This window comes from Xiphophorus couchianus, chromosome 3, assembly GCF_001444195.1.
Source record: "Xiphophorus couchianus chromosome 3, X_couchianus-1.0, whole genome shotgun sequence".
NCBI lineage: Eukaryota > Metazoa > Chordata > Actinopteri > Cyprinodontiformes > Poeciliidae > Xiphophorus > Xiphophorus couchianus.
The window spans coordinates 15856963-15870795 of record NC_040230.1 but is presented as its reverse complement, the minus strand read 5'-3'; the positions used below and the strand labels follow the sequence as shown (position 1 = coordinate 15870795).

Here is a 13833-nt window from a genome sequence, read left to right as displayed (position 1 = left end):
CTTAATTTAAAACTATGAATTCGATGACATTTAAGGAAGAATAATAAATACTAGAACTTTTCAGTTTTAATCATTTCAATAGCATGAACAAAAAAATATGCTGTAAAATAAACAACAAGATACACTTGCACTCATCATTGGATGTTTCTTACAACTCATCAAAGTTGCATTTTCTGGATCACAACCTGAAATCACATTTGCTTCAAAGTATTAAAATCAATTTCAACAATTTAGGAATATTGTTTTCAGCATGACTGTTTTTAAGCTTAGTGTGACATTTCCATCTACCAGCTTGAACAGGCCGTACTGACGGTGCTTTAATATTTCAGAAGTAAAAGGAAAAAAGAAAGATCTGATACCTGGAAAAGGTTTATGTATCCGCAAGTCTGGTTTAATAAAACAAACATTCAGACTATTTACATGTGTTTGTAGTTGAAGGAGTCCTTATCAGGCTTGTGTGAAGGTTTTTAAATACCATTATCCAAAGTGAGTTTCTCAATTATAAAACTATCAATAAATAGTTGATACAATACAGTACAAACAACTTGCTTGTATTGTACAAACAATACAAACAAATGTATTTAACAGAAAATGCAAAAGCGTTTGCATGTAAATGTGCAAGGGAATTAGAAAGAGGAAAGCAGGTAGTGTTGGAGTAAAGGTGGTAGAGGCAGTTTGTCCACTTGGTTCTGCCCTTGTTGCCCTAAATTCTGCAGAATTGATAGTCCACACAGAGCCTTCAGGGCAGGAGGATTACCTGCAAATGTAGTAGAAACAAATATGTCAGTATTAAACTTGGTTTATCAAGACAATTCAAGTGTTGGACCCTTACGTGTAGTTCCATTCAGATAGCGCAATACAATCCGTGCTCCTCCTCTCACGCTGCTTACTGCTGGGAACAGTTCCACTCCAGGAGGAAGGTCCCTGAATGCAACACCCAGGAAGCTGCCATGGACAGCAAACCCCAGAGTCCCTGCATCAGCATCCAGGACCAGCTGGACGCGTTCAGGAATAAGGAGAGGTGCATCTGTCTCTTTGCTGTGCAGTGAGTCTGAGGATTTCAATCTAAGAGACCCCCTCCTTTCACACGGAAAACACGCCAGAGTTTCTCCACGATGCCAGAGCTGATTGGTTTGTAGTTCCCATCCCCAAGACAGGGAATCTCCACCCACCAGAACTTTATAACCCGAGTCTTGCAGAGGACAGTCCTGCCTCGAAATTCCTATGACTGCATGACTTCCTCTGTGCTCAGGGTTCCAAGTTACCTCCCACACATGGAGCCCACTCTCCACCCCCACCTCGGCCCTGACCCCATCGCTGCTGAGCTCGGCAGGTGCGCGTGTCACTTCCTGCTTGCACTGAGAGAGCTGGAAGTGAGGAGAGTGGTGCTGCGAGCTCCAGTGTGAGCGTCTGTCTCCTGGAGACACTGCGGAGGAGTTCAGGATGAGGGCGACTCTGGACGAGGTTGGGACGGCCAGCGGAATGAAAGCTGATGAAGAAGAGGGGACTCCGTCAGCTGCTGGGCCGTTCAGCCAGGCAGACAGGATGAGACCCATTAGGATGAAGATAAATCTGTGTCAAAGAAGAGCTGTGTAGGAAACAGAAAAACAAACACGCTTGTTAAAAAGAAACAGGGTAAGGCCAAGATATTTGACCATGAGTTAAAATTAACATGTAGGTCAGCAACTGGTGGTAAAAGTTACAAATAAACACAGACATGGACAACAAAGATAGTCTAAGAAGCCTTGAAATAAACATCCATCCATCCATCCATCCATTTTCTGTTCACCCTTGTCCCTAATGGGGTCGGGAGGGTTGCTGGTGCCTATCTCCAGCTACGTTCCGGGCGAGAGGCGGGGTACACCCCGGACAGGTCGCCAGTCTGTCGCAGTGAAATAAACATGACTTTCTATTTATTACTTCTGGTATGAGCACATTTATTTAGCATGGGAAATAAAATCCATCAGTCCTCAAAAAAAAAAACTCAATGCTAGGGCAATGGTTGGCAGCCCTCTTATTATTATTAGTAAGACAGCACTTAGTGTGCTTAACATGTGGTGGAAAAACATAAATAAAAGTTCTTGCAGTGGCGACATTTATCCAGGGCAGCGTTGGGTTAATGCAGTAGTGGTGGGGTGTCGTTTGATCAGTTCCTCTCTGAATTAGTTTTGTGTTGTTTACATGCATCAGTAATAAGTTGTTGTGCTGAGTAAGAACACCCTGTTTGCTGCTGATCTTAGCACGCCTCGTCTGAGGGGATTTCCAGGATTTTGATTGGTTTTTAGGAACTACGGCACAACAATCCTCCACAGGATCCTGATTCAGCGTAATGGAAAATAGTTGAAAGAAATAGTTCACTGTGCCACATTATATTCAGATTTTTCCCAGGAAAAAGGAACTCCTGAATCACTAATAGGAAGTTGCAAGAAATCAGATCAACTTAAAAGTAACGTTTAAGCTATAAATGTTTGGTTACATTTATTTTTTAAAGGTAATGGTAGAGGTACCGGCAGTGGTGGCTTTCGATATGGGCGACATGGGCGAAAGCCCAGAGTGGCATCTTATGGGGGACGGCATAAGCGCACACTTCCTTCTTCTCCCATCCGGTCCTCAAATGCCCCAACTCTTAAGTCCCCCAAAGCAACAACTTTGTTGCAGGGTTGGGGGGGCCATGGGGGCATCAGAGAGGCTAGGACCGCCTCTGGGTTCATGGGATAAAAAGTTACATTTTCTAAAATATAGCAAAATTAAGCTTTTGTGATTGAAAATTTATTTCCAGGCTTTTTGCACATATTTACCAGTGAGACCAACACATTTGTCTGCAACAATAGATCAAATCCGGGCAAAATATAAATAATGTCTCTGGATGTACTACACTACATTAATTCAGTGATGGAAACATTCCTGCTTTTATTGGATTTATAAATATATTACAGGCATTAATCTCTATCAGACCCCTATACCGAATCAGAATGAAATATTTCATCTTTCACTTCACTGCGTCTTCCTTCAGATGGCATCAACTAAATTTTGATGAAACAGAAATTTGTGATAAATTACAAACATAATTAATTTAAAGCTGCTGCTTCTCTAGCTGGCTCAGAGTATTTCATCTGTAGGGTAAAACAAATAATATCCTGTGGATGAAATAAGAAGTTGAGTCTTACCAGTTGGTTTGGGTCCTACCCTCTGTCTGCACAGCTCTGTGTCTCTGCTTTATAGTCATCTCTTATCAAGCATCCTGCGGGTCTTATCGCTGCCCGGTGAGGTACCACCCCCGTCTGACCTGGTTTTTGGTATCGACCTCCGGGACAGGAACAGCACAGTCCATCACTTGGGTCTGACGCCATCCTCGCAGAGACAAGGACGAGAGATCCGTGACGTGTTTGTAAATAAATGAGACGGATGCTGGACGAAACGACCTACATCCTCATCACTTTGCCTGCATCGACCAGATTCAGCTGCTTTTTTTCCTTCCCTAGCGGGTTCTGTAATGGATGTAAACATAAATGACGAAACACAGGAATAAAATCACACTCGGGCTTTTGATTAACAAGAAGAGAAAAATGAAATAAAATCCAAAGCGGCTCATTATGTTGGAGCATAAAGGCGGCGTTGGCGCAGGCAGAGCGGAGGGCTAATAAGCCCTGCGTAGAGTCTTACAGGCGAATGTTCCCTTCTAGTTACTGATCAGACATTAGGGTTTTAATTTGTCAGTCATTCAGAACAACTTATATAAAAGGCGCATTTATCTGTGAAACTTGGTATGTCACGTTGAAAAAGCTGTTTTTATAATCTAATATCTGGGGCTTTTACCAATGTCTGTACTTAATTTTTGGGATGGACTGTGTTTATGTAATGTCTTGGAGACGCCTCTAGTTATTATTCAGAACTCAAACAGTAGAGAGGTCAAGTTGTGACAGTTGTTTCAGTTTTAATATGAATTATTTAGCAAATAGCAATGATTTTTCTTTTTCTAACTGACAGGTAAAGTTTAGTATCATGTATGTTTCACCACAGAGCACCAATCTCTCCAGCTTTGACTGTAAATTAAAAAATTTATTAGGTCTGGTGCAACGATTTTCTTCTGAAAGATTCCTCAGCAAATATCACAACAATTATAACAGGTTCTTCTTCTCTTAGCATGAAATTTATGTTTGAAGTATGTACTTTAATTTGCCCAAGACAAAAGTAGAACATAAAGTAGATAAACACATTCTGACATCTGCTGCTGTGTGTATTTATACTCTTTATAGATATCTCTTATCAAGCAGAGGGTTAAACTAAAGGAAAAAACTCAAAAACTGAAAAAGAAATTCACTCTTACCAACTTGACTAATACAACTTGATTAAATGTCACATAAAGGTAAAAACAAATATATAAATTAAGATACATTTTAATTTATTTTCTGCTAATTATAAAATTTATTTAATAGTTATCAGGAATACACATAAAAATGAGTTGTACAAATCATCTTGTTCTTTCATATAAAAATACACACATTTATATAGATTTTAAGCAGTACGCTTACACACTTTCATGCTTGCAGAAATAATAAAATAAATAATGATATGAGTAATCGACTTCATTCAAGTACATTCAAGCAGGAGCTTTGACACAGCCATGGAAAAGTCTATCATTGATCTTGACTCGATAAGTATGCCACAAATAAAACTGATTGGTTTTCCCAAATTTTGCACTTTTTCTATTCTCTAAAAGACAAAAATCTAATTGTAATTGATGCAGTGGATTTCACAATGATTTTTAATAAAGTGACATCCTTTAAATATGTTTTGTCACATCACAGATTAATTTGAAAATCCATCCATCCATCCATCCATCTTCTTCCGCTTATCCGAGGTCGGGTCGCGGGGGTAGCAGCTTCAGAAGGGAGGCCCAGACTTCCCTCTCCCCAGCCACTTCTTCCAGCTCCTCCGGGGGAATCCCGAGGCGTTCCCAGGCCAGCCGAGAGACATAGTCCCTCCAGCGTGTCCTGGGTCTTCCCCGGGGCCTCCTCCCGGTGGGACGTGCCCGGAACACCTCACCAGGGAGGCGTCCAGGAGGCATCCTGACCAGATGCCCAAGCCACCTCAACTGGCTCCTCTCGATGTGAAGGAGCAGCGGCTCTACTCTGAGTCCCTCCCGGATGACTGAGCTTCTCACCCTATCTCTAAGGGAGAGCCCAGCCACCCTACGGAGAAAACCCATTTCGGCCGCTTGTATCCGCGATCTCGTTCTTTCGGTCATGACCCAAAGCTCATGACCATAGATGAGGGTGGGAACGTAGATCGACCGGTAAATCGAGAGCTTCGCTTTTTGGCTCAGCTCTCTCTTCACCACGACGGACCGGTACAGCGCCCGCTTGACAGCAGACGCTGCGCCAATCCGCCTGTCGATCTCCCGCTCCCTTCTTCCCCCATTCGTGAACAAGATCCCGAGATACTTAAACTCCTCCACTTGGGGCAGGACACCCCCCCTGACCCGGAGAAGGCACTCTACCCTTTTCCGGCTCAAGACCATGGCCTCGGATTTGGAGGCACTGATCCCCATCCCGGCCGCTTCACACTCGGCTGCGAACCGATCCAGCGAGAGCTGCAGATCACGATCTGATGAAGCCAAAAGGACCACATCGTCTGCGAAAAGCAGAGATGAGATCCTGAGGCCACCAAATCGGATCCCCTCAACACCTTGGCTGCGCCTAGAAATTCTGTCCATGAAAGTGATGAACAGAATCGGTGACAAAGGGCAGCCCTGGCGGAGTCCAACTCTCACCGGAAACGAGCCCGACTTACTGCCGGCAATGCGGACCAGACTCTGACACCGGTCATACAGGGACCTGACAGCCCGTATCAAAGGGCCCGGTACCCCATACTCCCGGAGAACCCCCCACAGGGCTCCCCGAGGGACACGGTCGAACGCCTTCTCCAAGTCCACAAAACACATGTAGACTGGTTGGGCGAACTCCCATGCACCCTCCAGGACCCTGCTGAGGGTGTAGAGGAACACTGGACCAGCTCTAATTTGAAAATGTTACCCAATAATTTAGATTATTGTATGATAAATCAAAAGAAAAAAAAGGGACTTTTCACTACCTTTGTGGACTTTTTACACAACCTTAAAATCAGATTGAAGTGGCCTTGCAGTTCTTAAAATGGGTCCTGTAAAAATGCCAAACAAAGCATTAAGCTGGACAATGTTTGGTCCCTTGTCCAGTGTTTCATGGAGGGAGAAGCTGCAATCAAACTCAACACCTTTTGCAACTGATCCAGCTAAACTTATATTTAAAGGTTGTTTTCGGGAATCTCCTGTAGAATGTATAAAAGAAAAAAATAATGTAAAATTTTTTTTTTAAAATCACTGAGTTAGATAAATGTTTCTAGAAATGACTAATATATTGACTGAATTCAAGAGCATACCTCAGTTGTTGGGACTCTCATCTGCTCTGCTGTCAAAAAAGCAAGAAAAGCAATTGACGTACCTGCCACAGCTGTACCTCTGATTAGCTCATTTGGTTCCTTTTATCATTTTCTACTTCTGCTTCAGTGTTTGTTGTGTCTTTGCTGCATTCCTCCATTGCACTACTTCTTACCCTCCCTATACTCCTTGTCCTATCAATCTCATTCAGAACCTGTAGGTTTTCTTCTTTTATTATACAATAAAACCTCATATTCCTCAGCTGCATAAAAAATATTCCAAGCTAAATATGGCTACCAGAGAAATGCACCTCTGTCAGGTAAACCTACGTTTCAGCAGATAATTAAGAATAGTTTATAATCTTGTAGGTCTAATTCAGCTTAGTGGGCCATTTTGACCTAAACTGTTTGATCAACAAACCAAATTGGTTCTCTACATTTTAGTAACAATAAAAAAGCAGAGCTGAGAGGTGAACAAACAACATTCCTTTGCACCACCTGTCATAACAGTGAAGGTGTCCAAGTAGTTCGTAATTAAGTGCTAGGTGTGGCTATTCAGAGAATCAGGATAAGTCACCGTTCTCACAAACAAACGCGTATTAACTTTGTTGTTAAGTATGAGGAAGCATCAGGGCCTCAGGGCTTTTCACAAGTGAGACTCACTTGTAGTGACTTTAAGAAAAGAAAAAGTATAAGAAATATATTCTAAAAAGAAAATTACTGACATATCCCAAATTGCATAAACTGAAAATCACATTATAATCATTATAATTGGTAATCACCTAATGAATGCATTGTCTGGATATTTTTCAGTTTTAAACAGATTTGTATTGCTTTCTAACAGATGAAGACAAAAATCTGCCACTTCTCTCCTGTTGGTTTTCCTGTTTTTTTGTCACTTCACTGACTTGCTGGTTAGTGGACTGAGATTCCAAGCTCAGTGGTTTTTAATTTAACCCTAATCCTATTCCTAACCCTATACACATAGTTAAACAAACACAGAAGGTTAAAATAAATTTTAATTATTAATCTTGTTTGCATGGCTGTTTTTTTTTAAAACGGGTGCAGTTTGTTAGTTTGATTTCAAATTAGTCAGAAGATTGGTTTAGATAGTGATGTGGATTGTTTGGGCAGTATCTCGACGTTAAAGGTTTTTAAAATGAAATGCAATGACTTTGTATTTGTATCATCCCAGTGATGAACTGGAAGAAAATGACAAAGAACAGGTTTATTTATTGCAGTTTTACAATAGTGTGTTAGTACAGTATGAAATAAATATGCTGCAATATTTTTGTCTGCAGAAATGTGTAAAAGGCTAAATGATAAAAACTTCAGGCATGTGAAGGCTTGTAGTCTCTCAAATATTAAGACCAGTTTCCAGTGGTTGATAGATGTGTGTGGGGCTTCTCAACATTTCTGCAGCCTAAAGGGTTTCTTCTGGACATACATCCTAGATAGCAAATAAATAAAGTTATTAATCAGGTGTATACAGGTGCACACAGAAAAGATGAAGAGAATAAAACTCACCTCTGTTGTAGGCACCACCACCCGTCCTGGGTTTAAAAAAAAAAACATACCAAAAAAGGTTAGAAAATGTTTCAATAAAATTGAATTAAACATGAACATAATTTAGATACTGAAGTCAGCTATAAAAGTGTTTTTAAGTTTAAAGTGAAATATTGCCTCACCATTTGATGTTGTCTTGTAATAGATGAAGCCAGCAATTGAAAACACCAAACCGAGCAGCAGCCCTGCTGAGCCAACAACAATCTTACTCCACTTTGAATCCGGCTCCGGCTCTAAAATCAGATTTATCATAAACACAGAATTAAACTGAAATGTTCCATATTTGTTTCAATGTCTGGTTTCACATTTATGCCAGTGCACCCATCTATGCATTCATCTATCCATTTGCCATCTTATGAAACAAAGAAGATTTTGAATTTAGAGAGGAAGTTAAACACTGTGTCTCAGTTTGACACAAACTTAATGTGTCAGATCTGACATGGTTTGACTACAGTCATCAAATTACTATCATAATATTTGGGGTGCTCATCATTGAAGTGTTTTCATAAGGAAGACAGTCTAGATGAATAACCGCTGACGCCTTGAGCATAAAATGGTTTATTCATATAAACATTTTCTGTGTGCATGCAGACATTCTCACCCCAGTCATAAAGATTTGGTTTCTTGAGGCTTGCATGCTCCACCATGCAGGTGATTTTCTCTCCAGGTTTAGGTGTGAACTCCAGGTAGGTGTGGATCTGATAAAGCCAGTTCCCATTGGGCAGCTCGTCCGTGGATGTCACATCAGATGTGACCTCCTTTCCGTCTCTCAGCCACGTCACCCTGATTTGCTTTGGATAGAAGTCGTACGCGCTGCAGATGAGCATCTGCTGATGTTGACTGTACTCTGCCTTCTCTAACCTCAACTGAACGTAGGGCTCCACTAGAAAACATGGACAAGACAAAAAAGACTAGACTGTATTCAATCCAGGGATGTGTATTTCATCCAGAAAAATACATCAATTTGATTTCCCTTGTGCTGCCTTGTCTGTAAATTACCTGGTGTTAGTAGTTTTTGTGCCAGTGGAGTATTTCTTTTGCAGAGGTTTGTTTTCCATATCTCGTGCGTAATAAACTCAGGATTATTGTTTAGAATAATGGCAAGTGCTTCAGCTTTTTCTGTGTACCCAATCACTTTTCCTACAGTGCTGTTGTATTCTACTTCCAGTATTTTGTTGAAGTAAACCTGATCCAGTAACACGGCATCATGACCGTCAGTTGAGCTAGACTGGCACCGTTCCAGCACAGACAAATAGAAAGCACCTAAAATAAGGAAATATTTTCATTAAAATGGCAAATGCTCAATGATTACAGAAGCACATTTTACATCTGAACAACACAGAAGCAACTGTAATTGGAAAGCAGTAAAAATACAAGTTGCATTAGCTTAAAGTGACTTACCTCCTGGTGAAAACGCCAGAAAAAGCACCAGGAAAACAGAGCAGCCCTGAGCCTGAGCCATCCTCTTAGATTGGCAACAGAGATCCGAGTGAGAGCTAACTGGTTCTGATCAACAACAATGAGGAAGTACAGAAACAAATTGACGAATGTTACTGTTTTCAGTGCAGGCGTGGCGCGCTTGCTTATCCATAAATAGTTTTTGTTCTCTAATTCTGTTAATGTCAAATAATCTGTCTAACATGCGGTTTTAGTAGTATAAAGAATAAATGTAAGAAATAATCAAGTGTTTGACTCTCCTGTTGCCTTTCTTCATGTCACTCATTTGTTTCATATTCTCTCTCTGTGTTTCTACCAGTCTGAGTAAGTTTCTTTTTTTCCTTTTAACTGTTTCATTCTTCATCATCATCCTTCGTAGTACGGGTAACATCAATTCAAACCATAGAAACATGGCTTACAGCTTAACACTCACACCAGTTTTTTGTTTATTAAGCAAGGGTGAAAAAATACAGACAGTATTTATAATTTTTTAAAATATTTATTTGTATTTATTTTCCAAACATATATTGAAAGATGTGTGTTAAGGCAGTGGTCCAGCTCTCCACAACAGTCTCAGTTTCTTATGTAGTCATTTAAAAAACATTAAGTGCCCACCCCACGAAATCCTGAGGTAAACTATAATTTGGGCCTCATAAATTTAAAAAATAACATCTAATGTGGTGTAAAACATTTTGTTTATGAGCAGTATGCAAAAAATTATGGGATGCTGTACATGGGACCCAAGAACAGAGACCATCTTTGGCTAAATAAAATTGTTATGAATAATAAAAAGAAAACTTACAGAGGCTAGAGCAGAAAGATTCAGCAACAGACAATGAGGAGCTGAACTAATGTCACTCCTGAGGTCACAGCACAGCTGGAGAAGTGGGTATCTCAACATGGTGATGCCAGAGCAGCCATTGTTTACAGTATCTCTTAAAAACATTGATTTAAGCTTTATTTCCTTGAGAAAACACCACTTTTAATTTATTCAGCAGATGAACTACAAGTGTGTCTTGTAAAATAAACATGTTTACACCACAACATGTTGTTGATGTGAAGTGCTACCAGACTGAAATGCAAAGTTACTCCAACTACCCTAGCTTAGGGTAAATGGAATTTCTCCAAAATTTTTAGTATGAAGCCCAAATTCAGGGGGCGTTCCAGTTGCTTTTTTAGAGTGGGAAGTCGGATTTTCCGAGTTCCAACTACAGATGGGAGCCTCAAAAGAAACTACAGACTAAGGATAAAATAACAAGACTGATCTAAAACAACTACTAAATGTACAACGAAGAAAGCACAAGAATAAACTAAGAAATTAAACACAAAGTAATAAACTTTATGACAACACCTTTCTGACAATAATGAATACAGAAATGAATGGAATATGGCAAGACCTAACAAACAAATTAAACAAGGAAAGAATTTTAAAAAACACAAATGAGAACCATAACCCAAATACCTGAAGATTGTAACAATTTACCATATTTAAAAACTAAAAAACTATGCTACATGTTGACTCTTGACAATGAAAAACACTCCGACTGTGACTCCCAACAAGCCCGCACCAAGACCGACTCCACAGTAAATATCAGGCCAAAGACTTTCATCCTTTTTGATGATTTCTGCTTCTGTAGACAAAGTTAATAAATATATGAAATGCCTTACACACACAGAAACAGCCTTTATTGGTCTTTGTAATATTCTGCATATATAATAAAACTCTTTACCCCAGATTCTTGTTGTAGGCGACTCCAGTGCGGGATGCTCCACAGTGCAGGAGTAAATGTCCCCCTCACTTGGTGTGAAGGTCAAAGTTGAGAACTGGCGGAAGGTTTGATCTTTATTGGGATGATATCGACTGAGTGACACCCCCTCTGATATTGGGTGGCCATTTTTTGTCCAGCTGATGTTGATGGAAGGTGGATAGAAATTATTTACAAAGCAGATGAGGCTGTTTTCAACTTCCAGCTCCACCTCTCTAGAGGAGAAGATCATGGAGTTCGGAGCGTCTAACGAAAGTCAAAGAACAAACCAAAGTTTCACCAGCATTTTATCAACATTGTTATTACAGAAAATTAACGATAGGGTTTATTTACCTTCTTTTTGTGGAGATTTATCTTTGTATTTCAGCACACCTAGTATTTCTGAACACACTTCCTTGTTATCATGAGCATCACGAAGGATACTCATGCCAACTAAAACCTGGCCAGGGTCAGGATCAATGAAGGTGGGTACAGTGTAAACTATCTCGTCTGTTTGGAAGTCAACATATAACATTTCCTCACCATCAAATTCAAATTGTACCGCAGTGTTGCCATTCTCAAAGCAGCCCAGAAAATATGTTATTTCATGGGGAACTGAAAAACAACAAAGAGGAAATAAACACTTAAAGTTGGATACAGAAGAAAAACACGTGCTTCCTATTTCTAAACATGATTTTGTAACATTTTGTATACACCAATACATTCAATAACATCCAAAGCATAACATTTAATAAACAACATTTAACTTTATAGTTGAGTTTGAGCAAAGGTCATTCTTACCAAGAGAGATGACATTAACAGTGTTCAGAAAGAAGATTATGGCAGTAGAGCGCTTCATGTCTGAGTGACAGCTTCTCACTAACAATTAGCTTTACTTTGTAGGTGTGGCCAAAAAGGGAGTTTACAGGTAAACATGTGACAACAGTAGTTCAGGAGAAAACAAGCATCACATTAGAGAAACATTGGATGATTTTGCAAAACATGACCAAAATAATAAAAATCAAGCTTAGTTTAAGTATACAGGATTCTATTAGAGGTATTATGAGCTAAATTAGACACACCAACATTATATTATATTTGAAACCTGCCTGCTCTTGCCATAAAGTAATACAGATAATTAATAAGATAAGACATGCCTTGTTCAGATTAGTGTATCATTGTGACTCAAATTATTTGCCTGGGGCATTAATCAAACATGAAGATCTTCATTTAACACAACACTAAATAAGGAAGATATGAAAGGTGAACAAGCAACATTCCTCAGTGCCATCTATTTTTACCAGCTTTCGTATCCAAACATGTTTGCTACTAAGATTTCCTGGTTGTGGATCCGGAGCGTCTTCCAACCAGAACCAGGAAAGTACCGTAGATTTTAGTGGTGGATTAGCAATGGTTGGTGGGGCTTTTATGAGCTATCAGCTTGGATTATCTCTGGAATAAACGTAATGGTGTCCTGGTGGAACATAAATGCTAACAAACCATGTGTTTTTTTTATATTTTGAAATTTAGAAGGTAAAAGTGTAAAATGAAAAAGCAGCAACACATCAAAATGTGTTGCAACGTTCCTGTTTTGTCTCCTAAATCATTATTTAATGTCGAGGTAAATCCCATGTCCAATTTAAACTGAGTTTTTCATCTTCTTTTACTTTTCAAGCCTGTTTTTTGGGTGCAAAAGTAAATTATAAAATAAAATGTTTGGCTTTGGTTTTCCATAAATAATTTATATGCCATTCTTTTATGAAAACATAAAGAAGATAGAAATATTAAAAACATCAGTCACATTACAGACTACATCTGTTCTTTTTTCTCTATGTCAGTGTCTTCTAGACCCTTAAATACACTAATTATGTATGGATTTTACCAAAGTACATTTATAGAATATGACAGGCAAAGAAGATTTAATACACAGCAGAATAGAAAAGGTTCTGCAATGTAAACAAAATCCTCAATGATAACACACTAACTTTTACATTTTCAACAAAAATAATCACATTTTAATTATATTTTATTGTAGACGTATCTATGTGACAGTATATAGCGTAGGTAGCATCCATCCATCTGATAATAAATAAATAGATAAACTGAACACAGATTGATCTTAATAATCATGAGCTTATATAAAATGTTAAAGTGCATTAAGAAATATTAACATATATGTAAAATGTCTACATTTATAATAAAATAAATGTGAAAATCATTACAAAAGTCTTTCAAATTTAAAACATTACATATCCCTTTGCTGAAGCATATTGTGAATTAATTTATTTCTGTCAGCCTTGACTGTCAAAGTGAATCACCGTGAATAACACCGTTAGAAAAGGTAAATAAATAAATAAATAAGGTTTTAAACTAAAAATATTTTCAAGTTTCATTTGCTTCTTAATTAAACAACTGTAAATCCAGTGCTTTTCAATTAGTGCAGCGTTTCCCAATTCCGGTCCTCAGGCCTCCCTGCTCTGCATGTTTTAGATGTGCCTCTATTCCAGAGCAGCTGATTCAAATGATTGCATGACCATCAAGTGCTGCAGAAACCTGTTGATCACCCATATATTCAATCCAGGTGTGTAGCAGAAGGGAAACACCTAAAACATGCAGGGCAGGGAGGCCTGAGGACCGGAATTGGGAAACGCCGAATTAGTGAATTTACCAT

At 39.1% G+C, this 13833-nt stretch overlaps 3 protein-coding genes across 4 annotated transcripts; all 3 read right to left on the bottom strand.

The window, feature by feature from the left end:
- Nucleotides 1-364: 364 nt before the first annotated feature.
- On the bottom strand, nt 365-4315 carry LOC114142104 (SPRY domain-containing SOCS box protein 2). Its single transcript, XM_028013186.1, has 3 exons — nt 3168-4315; nt 833-1588; nt 365-757 (listed from the first exon to the last, which is right to left on the bottom strand). Exons 2-3 carry the CDS (start codon nt 1554-1556, stop codon nt 627-629), a joined length of 855 nt encoding a protein of 284 aa, XP_027868987.1. The 5' UTR covers nt 1557-1588; nt 3168-4315; the 3' UTR covers nt 365-626.
- A 3307-nt stretch (nt 4316-7622) lies between these two features.
- LOC114141632 (H-2 class II histocompatibility antigen, E-S beta chain-like) lies at nt 7623-9514 on the bottom strand. Of its 2 annotated transcripts, none has more exons than XM_028012289.1 (6): nt 9382-9514; nt 8980-9243; nt 8582-8863; nt 8103-8213; nt 7942-7967; nt 7623-7864 (listed from the first exon to the last, which is right to left on the bottom strand). In XM_028012289.1, the coding sequence occupies exons 1-6, from the start codon at nt 9440-9442 to the stop codon at nt 7838-7840; spliced, it is 771 nt and encodes a 256-aa protein (XP_027868090.1). In that variant the 5' UTR covers nt 9443-9514; the 3' UTR covers nt 7623-7837. The 2 variants fall into 2 exon arrangements, with proteins under 2 accessions (XP_027868090.1, XP_027868091.1); XM_028012290.1 differs by having other exon boundaries at nt 8103-8165.
- A 382-nt stretch (nt 9515-9896) lies between these two features.
- On the bottom strand, nt 9897-12065 carry LOC114141634 (H-2 class II histocompatibility antigen, A-U alpha chain-like). Its single transcript, XM_028012291.1, has 4 exons — nt 11964-12065; nt 11517-11777; nt 11148-11429; nt 9897-11048 (listed from the first exon to the last, which is right to left on the bottom strand). The coding sequence occupies exons 1-4, from the start codon at nt 12019-12021 to the stop codon at nt 10921-10923; spliced, it is 729 nt and encodes a 242-aa protein (XP_027868092.1). The 5' UTR covers nt 12022-12065; the 3' UTR covers nt 9897-10920.
- Between the last annotated feature and the right edge of the window lie 1768 nt (nt 12066-13833).